At 30.2% G+C, this 20881-nt stretch overlaps 1 protein-coding gene across 4 annotated transcripts in view; it reads right to left on the reverse strand.

Moving 5' to 3' along the window:
* Window positions 1-20881, reverse strand: part of LOC126776013 (protein doublesex) — a 179552-nt gene that overhangs the window by 115658 nt on the left and 43013 nt on the right. For 2 of the 4 annotated variants that reach the window (XR_007669925.1, XR_007669924.1), the window contains exons 2-4: window positions 9720-9863; window positions 5418-5499; window positions 3400-3567 (exon numbers count right to left, since the gene is read on the reverse strand). Coding sequence is in view for 1 of the 4 variants with exons in the window: in XM_050498264.1 (XP_050354221.1) it covers window positions 9720-9863 (144 nt within the window). In the remaining 3 variants the exon portion in view is untranslated. Of the gene's footprint in view, window positions 1-3399; window positions 3568-5400; window positions 5500-9719; window positions 9864-20881 lie in introns of all 4 variants that reach the window. The other 2 variants (XR_007669926.1, XM_050498264.1) reach the window with 2 other exon arrangements.

The raw sequence follows: 20881 nt of genomic DNA on the forward strand, positions 1-20881 counted from the left end.
TTAATATTTCTCACATCGCCAACGTCTATGGGCGGTGGTGACCACGAACCAATAAATGACCCAATTGCGAGTCCACCTATCAATTTCAAAAAAAAAGAAATATGAAGACCACCCATCTTATCTTGCTACTTCATGTCGCAGACCTCCCTAGTAGACCGTATAAAACGAATATTATTTACAAAGTAATCATTTTAATGGTCTAAAAAATGTTTCTAGCTCATGGGGGATACGGGTAATCAGTTTTGCGGTTGTAAAAAACCAGAAACAGATATTATTGGTATAATTCTTCGTCTATTGGAAGATGTTTCAAGTTTTACGACACCACCAGACATAATTGAAATATACATTTTACGATCAGAGAAGTAGGAAAATAAACGTTATTGCACTATGAGAGAGTTCGTTTTAAATTGTCAAAAATAATATAAATTAGTGTGAAAGATGATGGATAAGGTTGAATGACTTAATTTTCTCTCGAAAAGTGTATAAATTACATTAATGATAAAAGTACAAATGCTATTTATTATTAAATTAAGAAGTTCTATTAAAATAAAATTATTAGAGGCTTTCGTTAAAGTTTCTTCTCGACCTTTAATTTAGTGTCCCCGGAAGGTCCACCATGATCTCATTATTAAGATTACCACTTAAGTTCACACTATGGAATACAATCAACGTATGAGTATGTACTTAATTTTGTTTTTTTATGAAATATAGAACAAACTTTATCATCACAGAAATATCTCTACAAAAGGTACCAACTCTCGTCGTTTGAATGTGAGATCTTTAAAACCTTCGACTTTATCCACAAAGGATTACGGAGGAACAGGAGCTTTATTATCTGTACTTTACTCTTTAAGCTGTACTTGAAAACCTTTTGTTTCTATATGAGTACTTTTTTTCCTCACCATGATGTGAACCCAGACCTTTAAGATCCGCAGCCATAAGGTCGCCACTAGGATACGAGGTAGTTTGATAAGTTTAAAGTACTTGCAATTACAATTCAATGATAACTACTTTATATATTAATTGAATTCTCACACTGCGGCTTAAAGATCTACGGCCTCAGTTATAAACGTTATTTAGCGAGTGATAAGTGAAACAATGCTGTATCTTCTTCTTTTTAATGTCAAATCAATAATGACAGAAAGAGAGAAATCAATGTTTAACTAAACCATCGCTAAGCAACATTTAAACATACGGACTTTAAAGTGTATTTACGATTTTAATAACGATAATTTTAGTAGCACTTAGTATATAATCAAAATATAAATGAATATATTATAATTTGAAATTTTTTGTATATACTTTTTACCAATAAATATTATTCGACAGAATATAAACACTAATAACTTAAATAATATTATATAACTACAGATATAAATAACATTCAATTCTTATATTTACAGATTATTTATTAAGACATTTATATATAGTATACTTTTTGCAAATTGAATTAATTACTCGACTATTAAAAGTTTCCTTTGGCATTTTAGTCATTACTTGGTAATTACGAAAGTTGTTTGTACTTCAAATGTATAAAACATGTAATTTTATATTTACGTCATTGTATGACAATAACTAATGGATAGTATATAGGTATAAAACCGGTTATAAGCAGTATTTTGAAGCGAAGGTAGGCGAACTGCCAGACACATTAAATTTTTTGCGCTAGATAGATCGTTTGTTGAAATAGGTTACTAGGTATGTTTCCGATGAGATTTCCTATCTGCAACGACTTAGGAATCGTCCAACGATAAATGAAACATCAGGTCTTTTCTATGGAGTGAACTTGCGTACCAAAATTGTAAACTCTATTTAACCGATGAGAGGATGAATCCAAGAATACTGACATAAGTGAGTTTCATTAATAAACAGAGGCCTTAACACCAATTTCCGTATTTATAACTTTAAATATCAATCTACCATACAAACTTTTATCCCATTTTACCCGGGATTTTAAGATAGTTTTTAGATAAGAACTTTACACTACGGCCCTAAGTAACGGAACAGTAATAATAAATATCAACAAATATAAATACCTTAAATGTACATGATTTAAAAATCGCGGGGTACAGCAGTGATATTTTACAAGTATATAAGAATACACTTCGTATCTCACACGTAAAACGATGAGTTATTTACGTTATTTTGATGCGTATATATAGTATAATATGCGTCCTTAATGTTATCTATGTCGCTTATCAATTTCTGACATTCAACAATGGTTTTTTCTTCGGTGTGTTTCGAGTTTGTACGTGAATAATACCACTATATTATGTACTTTTAAATAAAAACAATTTTAATAAACGCGTATTATCCTTTATCTATATTAATATTATAAATGCTAAAGTAACTGTCTGTCTGGTCTCACGACTAAGCCACCGAATCGATTGTGATATATTTTTGTACGAAGCAAGTTTGAATATCAAGGAAGGACATATGCTACTTTTTTAGACCTGACTTAAGCGAAAATTAGTCTGTTATATATCGTAATCAAGGCTTGCTACTGAATTTGAACTCACATAACCAATCCAAATGAAATTTTTCATTTCGTACTCATGACGACACTATATCGAGGAAATAGTTTGTGTATGCTTGTTGTTAATATTTATGATTTACTTGGCAGACTTGGCTTGACTTGGCGACTTTATAATGTTTTAGAAAATATATTTTTTTATTTTTCAGTTACATGTATTTTAGTTGAACTCGTATTCAATTTAATTTCGGTTATATTTTTCTGAATTTTTATTTATCTTAAGCAACACCATTTTGTAAGTTAATAATCTGCTAAGCCGTAAACGAAACAGCCTTACTCCAGAGACGTTTTCAAATTAAACATTTTTATTAATTCCAAGAAACACAATTTACAATAAAATATACTTTCGTTTTAAAATATACGAGTATACCATAATTGCAATTTTTATTACTTCTTCGAATCGACGTATAAAATACAATTTGCCTACATATTATTGAATTTTACAACGCACGCCATTACGAGGATTCCTTAGGAGTTTTACAATCTGTAATTATATATTATAAACAGAAAACGATCTCGGTTGAAGTCCGGGGAAATCTTAGGAGCGAGATTGCAATTAACATTTTGTTGTATGTTTATATATTTGTGGTGGTAGGAGTTATATTCGTGTTTCTAAATCGCCTTTATAACGTTTGCTACGTTATATAATGATAATCAAGGTCTATAATGAAATTTTACAAAGATAAATTATTTTTTTGTATTTTTGAAATAAGAACATAAATTATTTTTATGTGGACAATGATAATTTTCGTTTTTCATGTAACGTTATACGGCTAATGATAACATAAAAAAATCATATTAGTATGAACTTACAATAAGACTTTAAATTATGACCCTTAAAGTTATAATTATCATTAAGTACTTACCCGCCAGTCTTCAAGCGATGTAACTGAATTGTTCGACATTCGCACACAGCATGGCACAGCACGCGTCCACATATAAACCGCACTTGTAAAACTAAGTATCATTCGCAAAACAACTTCATCGACGATGATAGTACACCACTTATATTATTAATTTCGCTCAGCATTTTCCTACAAAAAAGAAAATAACACGATATGAAAATATCGATAACACTAGCACAACACTTGACCGCGTGATTTTAAATATCGGTTTTCGTCGATCGGTCACTGACATTTTTTTAATTTTATTTTTTTTAAATTTCGAACTTTTCCACCTTCGTCCGGTCACTGCAAAGTGGAAATCACTACTGGTTAGTGTGTTTACTGAATTAGCTGACTTAAACATTTCTTTTATCGGCATGTGTATGCAATATTGTTGTGCGTGTAACAATGTATGTATATAGTGGCAACGGATTGTTTTATAAGGCGTAGAGAGGAAAATGTATAAATAAATATAAATTAATGTTCTATAATGCGATTTTTAATGTGATAATTATTGATACGTACTGATAACATTTATATTTAACTTTTATTTCAAAAATAATAACTCTAAGGCTGGATATAGATTTATTTTTATTATCTAATCAAGTTCACTATTTATATGAAACACTTGCCAATTAAAAAAAAAAAGTGCTTTATGTTTGTAAAACAAAAAGGTGTGTAGTACTTTTTAATAAAAAATCTTTTTCAAATAACAACCTCCAAATATCAATGCCTAATAATTTAAGACATTTCCCGTTTCTTAAAATTAGGACTATCCCCATTAAACACGGTTTGATGGCTAACCTATGCAATAACAATATATTACATTACTTTTAAAGTTTTAATTAAAAACTTTTTGCTTTACTGCATGTTCTAAATTACTTTTCGTATTCTAGAACATTCTATTTTAATATTATTATTTATGAATTAAAATATAGTTTTAATTTTAAGTCGTCGATAAATAAGAAATAAGTAATGACCAGGTGCAATCGAGTACTTTATACGTTTAAAGGTTTGCACCAATGGATAATAAATTATCACAAACTATGTATAACCTAATAATGAGAGATTATCTTTAAGTATAATTTTATGCAAATATTATTTTTTATTTTTATTTTATAATTATAACGGTTTCTAATTAATAATATTGCACTGAAAATTGTGAGTGATATCTAAGTATTGAGTACGCTTAATAAAACTTAAAATATTTCGTGATTTTATTAATTATTATTAATTTTATCGAATGAGTTAATTGTTAAAATAGAAATTTAATTTTAATAGTATTTTATTTTGTATTTTTTTTTTCTTAATCTCTTAGTTTAATAATCCAATAGTATTTGTCGAGAAATTGTAACGTTCAAAAACGAAACTGAATTAACTATTTATTTAAAAAGTTATTGAAATTAAAAATAAAACTATATTGTTTTATTAAATACACTGAAGGTTTGAAAGCTATAAAATAATACAATGTAAAAATTTAAATTTGCAATTTTGAAATTTTTATACATAGTATTTTTATCTTTATATGTACGCGTTGAATAGAATTTATTCGAATTTATCATATAAGTACTAAAATATTCGAATCCTATAATGTAAGTAGTACGAAATTTGCATTCAAAAATGAGCGGTGTATATTATGACTTTGTTAAATACTATTTATAATTACTTACTACTTAATAGGTGCTTATGTTACCTTTTTTGTTTTTGTAATTAAATTGTAATTAAGACTTCTAAAATCAAATAATTTTATAAACTCTTTGACGTATTAAGTGTCTGACTTATATGAATGAAAACAAATAAGACAATTAAGATTCTTAATTTAAATTTGGAATTTCTCTAAAAATGTATTTTGGAATGCTATTTAGAAAATATTTTAAATGTGTGTACGTTTATGTGTGTGTGTATTTGTTGTATATGTTTGCATCGTATGTGTCTCTGTTTGCATGTTTTGGTTCAACATGTGGTATTGAACAACTATATTACTGTATTAAAGTCCGTACTGGCGAGTCGAGTTCCGCAGTTCGTGACCGTCAAAGATGTTCAAATTGTGCTTCCTCGCGTACTCGTTGATGATCATCTTCCCTGAGGACAAAACTCAAGTATAACATTCGCAGTGCGGCGCGCGCAGAATAGTCAACACACAAAATATAAAAATAAATAAAATCTATGAAAGTATTCTGTTTTATTTCATTTAGTAAAAATATACTTTATTAACTGACATCAAAGTTATTATACATATAACCTTAAATTAAAACGATTAATCCATTATCTCTTTTAAAAACAAATTTTATAGTATAGGCTTAGACAAAAAATTAAGTATATTCCTTTGGAATGGTCGATTAGCCATGTAATATGGTAATGGAGATTGATGTATGTTTTCAAACCGGTATAGTGTGTGGAACAACACTATTAATACTTGACAGCTTCGACGTGAGCCACAAATTAATAAATTATGCAAAGTAATACTTCAATATAAACCTGTAATAAAAAGTACTCACAAGAGTTGAAAACCGTTTAAATAAAGAACAATAAAGACGTTCGATCGATCAATAAATTGTTTACCTACCTACATTTCAAAAATTGTAAATTGGTAAAATTTAAATAACGAACAGTGATATTCGTTCATTAATAAATTAATCTGTTTTCAAGAATGGCAAATAAATATTTTAGATGTAGACAACCGCATTAGGTCTAGTATTGGCCAAATGTTTTTGTTTATATTTATAATATAATTAGTTTTATAATAAATAATATTTTAACAGAAGAAAATATTTTTATTTTTAAATACTGTTTAGCAGATGTCAGGAACTAAATAAAATATTACAAAATACTTTCATAACTGTTTTAACCTATTAGTTTACTTCTTCAGCAAACGATTCTTATGTGTTCCATTTTTAAACTTCAAAAATTATATATTATTTCACATATATATTTTTATATTTTATATTTTTAAATTAAATTCTAAATAAAAACTAAGTAAGACTTAATAAAAGATTTTCATTATTTTTTTAGCGTAACACAACTTGTTTTGTTATTATCATTATTAGATATTTTGTAACTCAATTGTTACAAAATATCTAATGAAAAGTTTTACATTAGTTTATTATCTATCTATTGTTCTCAAACAATTTATTTAATAAATATTCTTATTCTTTATTAGTTTTAACTAAGTTAAAGCGAATTAAAATTAGAAGCTATTGTTTATACTAGGGCACTGTAACATGACATTTCATCCTTGATTTGATAAAACATCTTATATATCGTACCGAAATCTGTCCTGACATTTTTATACAACTTTGTATATCCAATGATATTGAGAGAAACATAGTAAAGTCCGGTTATGATTAATATATTCGAAACGATATTTTATGGAAAAATATATGTATTTATTGTTTAACAATATATTTTTTAAATAAATCAAGATTTAAAAACAATAACAGCCCGTCCGGGATGCTAGCAGCATTTACCTCTAAAACCGGAATTCCGAATCACAAAGTCAAAAATGAATGCTGTGTCTTCTTCTTTCGAATGCTAAATCAATGATGATAGAAAGAGAGAAACCAGTATTTACATAAGCTGTCGCTAAGTTTATTGGTGAGGCCGATAGTGTTATTTGTGCACCAATATATAATTTTTTAGTAAACAATAACTTCTAATTATAACGAAATATAAAATATATTCCAAAGCAATATAAAACTGAGTAGCCATTTTAAATATTCATTCGCTGAGCAAAATAATACTTTATGAGGCATTGACTTAGGATATCAATAAAAGTTATATTATATATATTAGAAGTATATTTTATCTATTTGTGTTTTAAATTACTTACCTGAATAAACCGAATGATAATTTTACTAATTGTAGAAATCAGAAATGTTTTCAATCTTATTGCACTTATGAAAGTGCTCATAAATGAAACAATTTTTTTTCCAAAATAGTTTGGTTTTTAAGAATAATTATATATATTAAAATTTACATAAGGCAATCGAAATAAAATAACAAAAGTTGGATGACGTGCAACAGGCGGCCTTAACGGTAAAGCAGCGATATCCTCGTGCCAACCTTTAAGCATTATCTTCATCATCATATTCAGCCACTGCTGGAGATAGGCCTCCTCACAGGCGCGCCAATTCTCCCGGTCATGTGCTAATCGCATCCATTGAACACCCACCATTTTTTTTTAAATGGTCTGACAATTGGGTGGTTTGCCCGCTGGCCTATTCGAAGGTTTTCGCTGTCTTTCAAGCGAAAACCTTTGAGCAAGTGATTATAAAATATGTGGGAGTAAGCATTATAATATTTAAATTACAAGTCAATATTTAACATACGACATTTTAAAAAGTCATATATACACATAAAACTTATTATGTATACATACATATAATAAAATAATAATACAACAAACTTTACCATCGAGAACGGTTGCTTTAATTAAAACGATAAATATAATTATTTAATGATTTTTTTTATATTTAGTATTAACTTTATTTAAAGTATACCCTATTGTCCTTAACATAAGATTGATTTTCAAATGTTATATATATTTTAATCTCATGTATTGATAATAAGTCACTGCCTCAGGAAATTGAACTCAAGCAAGCGCAAGCTATAGCGACAGCAATGAGATGACATAAAGCGCTTTAACAGCGCTTAAACGCGAATGTAATTACTTATACACTTACATACAACACATCAGTTAAGCCGCGTATACATTATGTACAATGTATTATGCAAGACAACATTATTTTTAGAACGCTAATTGTTCATACGTTTGAAAATTAAAATGCATTCTGATTGTAACAAAACATATGAATAATGTTCAATAGAATAATTCATCATTACAAGATAGATAAATAATTATAATTGTATTTGATAATTGTACATGTATTTTTTTGATTATTAAAATGACCTATTGAGCTTCTTACCGGTCCTTCTCGGTCGGTGACAGCTTTATGTTAAAATCAAAATTGTAATGACGATTTAAAAGTGCTTGTGATAATCTATTTGAATAAAGTATGTTATAACTTTGAATAGAAATATATTATACTCGAGACTCTTAAAAGCATTTCTGGCTCATATACATGAAATTCTGTAATATCCTGGGACATTTTTCACACACGGCCATCTGATCCCAAATTAAGCTTAAACAGAGCTTGTGTTATGGAAACCAGACAACTGATATACTACATATACTATTTTCCTTTTTGTAAATACATACTTATATAAATAATTACACCCCGACTCAGGACAAACAGACATGTTCATGCACATAAATGTATGTCCTGGGTGGGAATCGAACCCACAACCGTCGACGTGAAAGGCAAGCATCCACCAACCACGCCAACTGGCTCAAACCTTACTAATCCCTATTATATAATAGAAATAATAATAATATATAAATGCGAAAGTGAGTGGATAACACCTACACTATTCAGCCATCGTGAAATTTTGCGTACACTGTGTCAGGGGTACAGAAAAGGACATAGGGTACCTAACACTAACCCCCCCCCCCCCCTCGTAAGTGGGTAAAACCGCGGACTGAAATAAGTAATCATATATAATTACATTTATATTATGTATTCTCAAAAAATCAACGAATACTCAAATTTTTTTATCGTTTATATAATACAGTATAATTATTTATTAATGTATTTAACACTTATCCATTATTAAATTTGTTGTACAATAATGTTGTATATAATGTGTACGCGACTTAATGATATTACGTATCTACTTCGTAAGCAGTTATAGTTTTGAGATGAGAACTGTTGTAGTATTTCTTAAATCAAATATCATATTTATTATCAAATATATAAAAAAGGTTAACGCTTCTTTCTTCGCCTTATTTGTCATCTCATTGAAAAAAATCTTTCAAAAAAAAATATATGTAAACAACATTTTGGAAGAATTATACATATTTATTTTATTAACGTTTTTCAATTAATTCTACTATTGACTCAGCTACGTAATATATTTTATATAGAGGTGTTCATGAACATTACATTTGTTTTACAGAATAGCTCTACATCAAAGTTTGTAGACCTTTTCTGTCAACCAAACTCGAAATTAATATGGGAGATTAATTCTAACAATTAAACATTTAAAATTATCAGTTGTCAAAAATAATTTTCGGATATTTATATTATTACTTAGCATAAAAACTTTATTAGATATATTATTAGGCATTATATAATTCTTCCAAAACATAAATTTACAAAAAAAAAAACACAAAGCCCGCGTTAAATTAAATAACATATGGATAATATTTTATTTATTCTATATTATTCTAAGCCAGCTCTTACCTTCATCTATTTTTCGCGATGCTTCTTCAAGATCGCTCCCCGCGTAGTTAAGGATGACCAGCACTAACGGCATCATCTCCCACGAATAATGAAATTTTTCTAACAGCTTATGACAATTTTCCACTAGGGACTCTAGTGAAACCGCTGTAAAGAAAAAAAAAATACAATTTAATATTTCGTAAAAATGTTTTATTTTCACTTGTATAATATGTTTTCGGTACCATTACTTTTATTATTTACTGGTGGTAGGGCTTTGTGCAAGCTCGTCTGGGTAGGTACCACCCACTCATCAGATATTCTACCGCAAAACAGCAATACTTGATATTGTTGTGTTCCGGTTTGAAGGGTGAGTGAGCCAGTGTAATTACAGGCACAAGGGACATAAAATCTTAGTTCCCAAGGTTGGTGGCGCATTGGATATGTAAGCGATGGTTGACATTTCTTACAATGCCAATGTCTAAGAGCGTTGGTGACCACTTACCATCAGGTGGCCCATATGCTCGTCCGCCTTCCTATTCTATAAAAAAAAAAAAAAAAATTATAAAAGACCTTTCTATATAAAATATTTCTGGGTCACCCAGGAACTAGCTGTTTTTTTTTTATTTAACAGTTACGTCTATCGTGCCTGTAATTACAATTGCGTACTCATCCTTCAAACCGGAACACAACAATATTAAGTATTCGTGTTTGGCGGTAGAATATTTGATGACTGGGTGATACCTACCCAGACGGGCCTGCACAAAGTCCTATTACCAATTGTTCATAACCATACGATAAAATTGGACGTACAAACAGCATACGATGAACTATTGTATGTATATATGTATTTTTGTGAAACAGCATGAGTATACAAGTGTACATTTGAGAAGAGACAGTAACCTTAGCTACTTTCACCATCATAGATCACAGAAAAACGATATAAAAAGACCGTCTATAAACGTTGAACGTCTGTCCATACTAATAATGAAACGTTCGTTCTGTGATGCCTATCTGGATAAAAGTACTAAACCAATTTACATAAAACTGAGAAAAGTGCTTTCCTAATAAGATACTATTATATAATATTACAATGTAATTAACTGCGCTTAGAATTTAGTCCATCGACGTGACAAGAGTGAATTTCATGATCTCGTATAGATAATCATTTTCAGATTACGAAGAAATGATACAGTCAGCAAAACAATGCCAATTTATTTGATCATGTTGCTTTTATAAGAATCAAAAATATTTAACGCTCTAACTGTGTAGTAAAAATTATATAAACTATTTTGTAGTTTAATAATATTTATTATACAAACACCCATACATAATGGAGCAGCATGATGGAATAACCTTCATATTTTTCCATAAGAGAGGTCTAAAAGACGATAAGGGTTATTATATTTTTCTAAATATAAATTTTATATTAATAAAATTACAAACCAAAGTGATATATCCTGGCAACTTTAACTTTTATAAATCAAAAATGTTAGCATTTCATTTTTATGACAAAATCCTATTAACAGATTTTGACAACGACGGCCATTCTCGAGGAAGACTACGTAGGACGTGTTATAGTGTGTAAACACAAGTGCACTCCCTAACTCTCATCAATCGAGGGGACGACAAATTTAACACCCGAAAAGAAGGCGCAGAATCAACGATTTTCCGTGCTATTCGATGAATGAAAATATAACTATTACATCAGGACTGCTAGTGAGAATTCCTCCACAGAAAAGCTCAATAACTTTTAATGGGTCCGCCCCAGAGTTTGAACCCATCGGAATCTGGGGCCTTATAAGCTCATAACGAGATAATATAACTATTACATCAAGACTGCTAGTGGGAATTCCTCCACAGAAAAGCTCAATAACTTTTAATGGGCCCGCCCCAGAGTTTGAACCCATCGGAATCTGGGGCCTTATAAGCTCATAACGAGATCAACGTTTCATAACAACATACCAGGCATCTCTAAGCGATTTGTTATATTTTTAATATACAATCTATCTTACTTTAAGTTGGTACTACTAAGAATTTAATATAAATATTTGTTTAATTCTAAGAACGCACTTGAGTTTCACTTACTTTGTTTATAAATGTTAAATATATAATAACAATGCGGCTTCTTTATACAGTTATTTGACACTTATGTTTGTACTTCTCATAAATATTTAGTATTCGTAAATTCTAGTGATAAGGATTTGTTAGTAGACAGCAGTAGTAATGATGGATTTATTATGAATTATTTTATTTATTTCAGTCACATTTATCATATGATTCATAATCTACATTTCGAAACGTTGATTGTTTAAAATTTAATTTATTCTAAAAATGACGAGACAATAGGGTATTTACTGTTTTTGTGTTTTGTGGTTAATACTCAATATTTTTCTTAATATGAGCATATAAATAAAACCTATTTGTTCAATCATCTATTTTTTACAATTTGAAATCTGGTCTTGATGTTTTTGACATTTTTGAATTGGCTTGTTCAAAAATTCAAGGCCTTCAAAAATTTTTTTAATACGCAATATTCAGTATTTATACGTTTTAGCTTTGCCGTAGTCGGTTAAAAAGAAAATACATTCGATTTTCAAGTTAACTTTGTTTTTCTTATACGGGTACAGATATATCGTCTGTCTATATGTATGTGTTATATTTGTCAGTAAAATAAAACTTCGATGCGGGTTCCATATGTACCTATGTGTTCTTATCGAATCCATTATATTGCCAATACATCTATTTCTATCGCCGTTGTCTGTATATCTGTTCCGTTATTTCTAATCGACTCCGCCGAGTGTGAAAAGGATAATGATAGTTGTTCTGTTTCTATGCAAGTTATAAGCTTAGAACCTACATTTCATTAACCCTTTAACCGCCCGACTTCATATCTGTTGGCGTGCCCCCAGCGCCCGGCACAGTGAATCGAAACACACAATACAATTTTCTAAAAATAATGTTAGTAATTCTTCTAACTTTGGACATTATTTTTAAGACTTCTAATTAAAAGGCTAAAGTGTATTAAACTGTAAACGATTACTTAGTTAACTATTTACCTAATGTAAACATATTTTTGATAGAATACAGCGTAATTAAATAAAAAAACTGATAAAACGATCAGTGTTATTTTGGTCGTAAATATACGACTCAGGCGAAATGGGCCCGAAAATATTTGTCGGATTAATTCGACCTAGGCGGTTAAAGGGTTAAATATATATTTTGTTTATAAAAAGTGGTTTTATAGCTTTTGTGTAAGCAACCCAAGTGCTATATGCTATAGTATGAATAGCCATAATAAATAACATTGTATATAATATATATGAAATATGAGTCGATATGGTCCAGTGATTAGAACGCATATGAATCTTAATCGAAGATTGTGGGTTTCAAACAAGCATAGGTAACTGATTTTTATGTGATTTGTATTTATATTTCATCTCGTGCTAGAAGGAAAACATCGTGATGAAACCTGCATTCGTAGGTAGAAAAATAACTGCCACATATGTATCCACTAACCCATATTGGAGCAGGGTAGTGGGATAAACTGCAGAGTAAGCCTTCTAATTAAAAGGAGAAGAGGCCTTAGCCCAGCATTGGGACATTACAGGCTGTTACAAGTAAGAAATCAGCCGCATATTTAAACTTGTTGAATAGATGTCATTGAAAGCTTTTTAGCCGACTTTAGTAAATTTACACGATAACCGTTCAGAAACCGATTTTTTTATATTTTAAATTTAGAAAAATCATAATTTATTTTAAAGCTTTTAATATTTAAGTTTTTAAGTTAGAAGGGGGAATTCGAGATATCTGATGCAGAGATTCAACCGCTTTTTGACTTCCAACTTTCCTCTGTTCAATTCGAATTTCATCCCACAGCTATCTAGATTCAAGTTCATTGAAGTGGAAATAATTTTTTTAAGCATATCTGTGTGTGATGCGTTTAATATTTTAATGTCGTTTATAAGTAAATAAAAGTGTTTTATTAATTTTTGATTTTGTTTTCTAAATGGTAACACGTTCTTATTTTAAAAAGTTAATGCGTAGGTACCGGTTGACTTTATAATGAAAAAATTAGTAAAAATATATATAAATATAATTATTAAAAAAAAAAAATTTCCTTATTCTTTCATTTACAACAATATTTAATATTTGAATGAAACGTTTCTAAAGCAAAATATATGATATTAGTCACCTACCTAACATAGTGTACATATCTTGAGGTGCTAAAGCAACGGGTTTCGTTCAATATTAATGTAGATTTTTACCGCTTCATATTTATTCATAAATTTTAATGCGATTTTTAATTAACTTGTTTATTCGTTATTTTTTTTAATCTTTGCAATTTACTCTTAATTGAATTTCGAATGATTAATTGTCAAAAAAACTCGTAAAATTGAACGCAATTTATTTATTTAGTGAGTAGGAATAACAAAGACAAACAATTGCCATTAGTAGTTTTGAACTAAAAAAAACAGTAAAAGGGCCTGCGTTACTATTCGCTAAAAGCAAGACAATAGACGTTTCAATTTAATAGCCTACCATCAACCCTTACAAAGATGGCGCTCTTAAATAGCTAACTTAAACCATTAAATATATCCTTAACACAGTGTCAGTGATAAAAGGTGTCTCTTAAATAGTTAGGTTAATAGTCTATAATAGTTCTGTTAAAGCACTTGAAGGTGTGAAAGAGGTTTTATTGTTCAACAAAATGGCGACCTATTGTATGTCATTTTATTGTTTTGTGAAACATTTTAATTGTTTTCTTTTTTATAAATATCAACGGCGCTATTAAATTGAACGCATCAGTTAACTAACTTATTCAAAAATCTGTAAATTAAATTTATTGTTTTTTTTTAGAACACTTATAGTATAAGAAGGAAAATATAAGGTGTTCTAAAATCTTTTAAGTATATTTAGGCTTTTTTTTCTATATCACGCAACAAAAAATGTTACCCATCTTATTATATCAACATTAGCTATATAAACGTAACATTAAACAAGCCGTCATAAATCAGCACATCGTGCTTAGACGCGTATCCGAAAACGTAATAAAACGTGGCGTAACGTTCACCGTTGTAGTAACTTTATAAGCCGGTGCATCACTACGACCGTCCGGCCAATGAGAAAGCGCGGGCACGCCTACAGCGCTCGCGATTGGGCGAACTGCCAACTTTGAATATAGAACCGCTTTTTTTCTCTAACGCCTACTACGTAAGCCCGCACTGGCACGTAAATATTTTTCCGCTCGCGTTAGGACCGGGATATCCGTTCGAAATTTAAATTAAATATAAGGGTATAGCTGGAATAAAAAGGGATGTGCGCAACCATAAAATTATTTATTGCGTACCCGAGTAGGTATCTTTATATTCGTAAGAATAATATAAACAAAAAAAAGTGTTATTGTAAAATGTAGACACTGGTGAAATATTAAAAAGTAGTTTTTTCTTTTTCTCTATTTTGTCATTAGGAAAGAAGAAATTTTATCTAACAAATATTACATTATAAGCTAAAAATGGTAGACACCTTTTGCCATATAAACATTACCTTAGGTAAACAGTTTTTCAACTTTTCTTAAAATACAATAAAAATCAAAGCTTCATTTTTTTTTTTAATTATACAAATATTCTAATTTCAAAAATGTGCTCGAGTGATGTCACTCGATCGGGGACCAACCAAATTGTTAGGTATTGGAGTCCAAGCCAAAGAACAGTGGTTCTCAAAATCTTTCAAGCTATTACTATAAAATTTTATTGGTTTAGATATAGCTGTTAGTAATTATTTTTATTGGTTAAATACTTATTTAGAGTTTTCGGTTAGATGTAATTTTTTTCCGAACTAAATTTAGGTTCTCCTTATAAAATTCAATTCCTACTCTTGTGTGTTCTTGAGATAAAAATAAATAAGCTTTTGGGCAGCCGTTTGAAGTGGTGGACAAATTACCACCAAAAAAAAAACATATTTAAATAACCAATATGGCACCAAGCATGGGAACTAAGATGTTTTGTCCATTGTACCTGTAATTACACTCACTCACTCACCCTTCAAACGAGAACAATTCAGCTTATTGATTGTTACAAATATTACATAAGCTAAAAATGGTAGACACCTTTTGCCATATAGTAATAATAATTAATAAACAAAAATATAATTAGATAAACATTATCTTAGGTAAACAATTTTTTCAACTTTTCTTATAATACAATAACAATCAAAGATTGATTTTTTTTAATTATACAAATATTCTAATTTCAAAAATGTGCTTGAGTGATGTCACTCGACAGTTTGTTATTACAGTTGACAGGTAAAGATAAAGATCACATACACAAAGATAGATGTTTTAAATAAGAATTGCTAATGTGTGTGTTGGTTTATATAGCTGATATATAGAAGAATTTATTTTAAACTTTTTATTACGCGACGCGTATATCGGCATATGTATCCTACGTGTACGAAATAAGCTACCTACTTTTTTTTTTTTTTATATTCGCCGGGAGGGCAAATGACTCTACTCCACCTGATGGTAAGTGGTAGTAGAGTCCAAACGCGACGACGGCCAGTACAGACGGGAAAAACGTTCTGCACTAGCCGCCTTCGCCTTGCCGGCCCGCAAGATGCCTCTTCACGCCTCGTTTGAAGGAACCCGGGTTGTAAGAGGAGGGGAACACGTGAGCTGGTAAGGAATTCCATTTTTTGGAAGTGCGACAAAGAAAGGAGTTGCCAAATTTCTTTGTTCGCGATGGAATTGATGTCACAGTTAGGCGGTGACATCGAGAACCAGCTCGCGTGGACTTAAGAAGGAAGGGGGAAGCAGGAATTAGAGAGAATAATTCCTCAGAGCACTCGCCGTGATACAGTCGATAGAAAGCGCTTAGTGCTGCTATCTCACGACGCAATTGTAAAGGTTCAAGGGTGTTTGTGACCTTTACGTCGCCAATAATGCGTACGGCACGTCACGTGCTAATAAATTATAGGTAATATACTTTTTATACTAGAGAATAATTTTAATTTCCGTCTACCTAAACAACATATTCTAAAGCGAAATATCTAAGTCCGAACAAAATCGAATAAAACTTTTTTATATTAACGACATTTGCTTCGGTTTTCAAAGCGTCTACATTCGTATCGCAGATGCAATTTTTTCTTAAAATTAATTGTGTTTCATAAAGTTAATAACTATTTGTAAAAATACATTGTTTAAATCTTAAAATGTTAAAGCGTTCGAAATTTGACGTAAACAAATGCCGCCATATAATTCTTGGTCTCCTACTTATTGAAAATCCAGCTAATGCTTTCTCCTGAAGCTTCTAAAAGATAAATTACTCTTGTATAAACAAATTTATAAAATATAAACACTTGGAAATATATGTAGATTTGTAATATATATAATTATAAGTCATGATGTTTTATTAAGCTGACTGCGTTCAGAAATTAAACAATAACGCATAAAACAAAATGACGAACAATTGTAATAAACTGATACAAACTCATTTGAATTTTATAATTCAGATCATAGATAATATAATTCATGTGAGCTAAATAGGTTTATTAGTTGAACGTTTTCTTTCCCATCGTTGTAAAACTCAGCGATATAAAATGATCTATGCTGGAGGAATATCAGTTATAAAATGAATTACTTAATTAGATATATAGAAATCAACTCATCACTTCGAAGTTAAGGATAGAAGTTATTTCATACTTAACTGTAATAAGGTAAATAAATTAATGGTAAAAGACATTTTTAAAAGGTTTTTTATCGCTCGGTACACGATAGGGCTAACCGAGACTTTGAGCGTCAGACGAATAAGCCTAATATTTCGAGCGTCAGACGAATAAGCCTAATATTTCGAGCGTCAGATGACGTCAGCGTAAGATTTCGAGCGTCAGATGACGTCAGCGTAAGATTTCGAGCGTCAGATGACGTCAGCGTAAGATTTCGAGTGTCAGATAACGTCAGCATAAGATTTGTTATTTACACTTCAATTCTCGTGAGAACCTTGCAACTCACACCATTCTTAATATAAGTAAATTTCGTTTACTGTCGAATTCCTTTGCCTGGAGAATCGTAGGTTTAGTATCAGGCCGTAGATGCGACAAAAATTCATTATTATCTGAACTGAACCAACATTTAAAATTTCAACTTTGTAGAAGCTTCTAGAAGATAAATTACTCTTAAAAAATTGCAGTTGATTTTTTATTTAATAGAACCGGGGATTGAAACGTGGGACCTTCACCTTATAAGCTAAACTACGGTGTCTACCTTACACTTTTACACATTATACCGTCAAACAGTAATATTTTGTATTGGTGTGTTCTGGTCTGAAGGGTAAGTGAGCCAGTATAATAAGATACACAAGGGACAATAGCCTCATAGATCTTATGGTTAGCAGCGCATTAACTGTCTAAGAGGCCATAATATTTCTTGACATACCGATAACAATTTACCATAGATTCTTATTGCCTTATTTCCTAATATTCTATAATAAAAAAAAAAAATAATAATAAATATAATAAATTTTGGTGAGTGAGTCGGTAGTTGAGATATTCATTGAGTACGATTTTAAAAATCTTATCTAGACTTAACTATAAGTATATTTTTATTTAGTAATAAAAATAAAACGACTTAAATATTCTACGGTATCATTTATGCTAGAGCTTAGGATAAACATTTTTTTTATTTTTTTTTATTTTTTTTTTATTATAGAATAGGAAGGTGGACGAGCATATGGGCCACCTGATGGTAAGTGGTCACCAAACGCCCTTAGACATTGGCATTGTAAGAAATGTCAACCATCGCTTATAGCCAATGCGCCACCAACCTTGGGAACTAAGATTTTATGTCCCTTGTGCCTGTAATTACACTGGCTCACTCACCCTTCAAACCGGAACACAACAATATCAAGTATTGCTGTTTTGCGGTAGAATATCTGATGAGTGGGTGGTACCTACCCAGACGAGCTTGCACAAAGCCCTACCACCAGTAAACATAAAACTTTAGAATATAAACATATATAATAAAATTAAGTTTAAATAAAACACTTTAACTAAGATAAGCTAATGTCAGGCTTTGTTTAAGTTACGTTTATTTCATAGCACAATAGTGTAGGTATATCGGTATAAGTTATTAATTTTTAAACATAAAACATCTAAGTATTTACACGTGAATACCTAAGCCAATAAATCCTAATACATTGTATGTACAATTAACAAGAGAATTATGGTAGTCATGAAAAACTCATAAATTCGCTATAACCACGCAAGGCCGAATGTTTATAACTTATGGCGTAGTTAAGTCGACTAGAAACATCTAAGGCATGCTTTAGCACTAAATCTAGGAATAAATATTGTTCAACCTTTCATTGACTTTCATGGATTTTTACAAGCTTTTGTTTAATTTTAACTGTTTGTATGTGTGGTTTAACTATTGCACTACTATAAAAATTTGTTAAGCTGAAATTTTGCTGCGTGTTTGCCCATTTAAGAAATCACTGATTAAAAATATTAACTCTATGTACCTACATAGTTAAATAGTCAACATTTTATACGAAAATTTGTTACCTATTTAAATATGTATGTATATATAATACTAAAATAATTATTCATGTATTTAAAGCTTTATTATTGTAGATGTAGCAAAGATCATAAAATTAAGCATATAATGTACTTGTCTACATTTAATAAGTATCTAATCCGTAACAGCCTGTGAATGTCCCACTGCTGGGCTAAAGGCCTCCTCTCCTCTTTTTGAGGAGAAGGTTTGGAGCTTATTCCACCACGCTGCTCCAATGCGGGTTGGTAGAAAAGTATCTAATGTAAAGGAACATTATAGTATATAAAGACATAATATAATGCTCTGTCTTATTCCCTACACCGGTGACAGGAGGGCTCGTTTATTTTTCGTACAGACGATCAGAATTGTAATCCAACTCGGTAATAAATTGTATAGAAGTTATCTTTAACTTTGATTTTATGTACATATAAGTCCTCAATATAAATGATTCATTTAAAATTTAATACAGCAGCATTTAATAATGTATTTAAAAAAAAGTTAATTATAAAACTAAGGAGAAAATAATTTAAAAATAAAAGTTCGTTCATATATTTGTTACAACAAACTTTCTTATAATATAAATTGTCTTTTTAATCTGTCAAAATAAGTTAAGCGAGTATACAGATTAAACAGTAATCAACAGAATGAATGCGGTATTTCGCACGTCCGGTCCGATATGGGCCTCAAGGGGCCTTTGTGGAACAATGGACAACATTAACCAACATTGTGAGTCCTACGTGACTTGTTGTAGAGTGCGAAGGAAGTCCGATAACGCTGTATGCCACCATTGTGAACGGGAAATCGTAATTCATTCGGCTCTGAAATAGCACCACAATTCAGTACAAGCACTTTCATTGTATATGGGTCAAATTATTTTGTATCTTTTAAAGTAGAAACACAAATAGCATGTTGTGCTTAATGCTAAGTGGACTAAGGCACGTGGGGCCTCAATACTACTGGAATTATACAGCATTACATGTTTTAATTTATTGTTTTTAGTTTGATTTATAATTATTTTAATTTGTGATATTTTATTCTGCTTTTATATAGTTTTTTCTGCTTTTAAATTCGTGCTTCTTTCATTACAATAAGTACGTAGCTATAATACGTTTTATTTAAATATTTTTTTGTTAATAATATTTTGCAATATTTTGACCCTGATAAAAATAAAATTATATGTCTAAGGAGATAAAATATTTAAAGACATTGGTTCGGCCTTCATACAATGATAAGCAACATTGTAATTGTACTTTGTAGTCGTAAAATGGGCGTGACTTATTTTCAAAATGGCGTCACATATAAACAAACTTACTTTGAAATTTGTCACGTTTCGTATTTTTTATAATGATAGGCGCCTTTTCTTAATGAAGGTATTACAATACATTTTAACATGAAAGACGTAGATTCTAATAATATCCTCTTTTTGACCACTTTAAATTGGGTAACTGCAATTTGAAATAGCTATCTATCTTTCTAAAAATCAACGGCCAAAACAAACGTTGTTTACTGGATAAATAGCGTAATATCTTGTCGTAATATAATGTCAAATCAATGATGAAAGAAAGAGAGAAATCGATATTTAACTAAGCCGTCGCTAAGCAACGTTTATAAGTAAGGACGAATCTAAACATTTATA

The sequence above is a fragment of the Nymphalis io genome, chromosome 19, assembly GCF_905147045.1.
Source record: "Nymphalis io chromosome 19, ilAglIoxx1.1, whole genome shotgun sequence".
Classification (NCBI taxonomy): domain Eukaryota; kingdom Metazoa; phylum Arthropoda; class Insecta; order Lepidoptera; family Nymphalidae; genus Nymphalis; species Nymphalis io.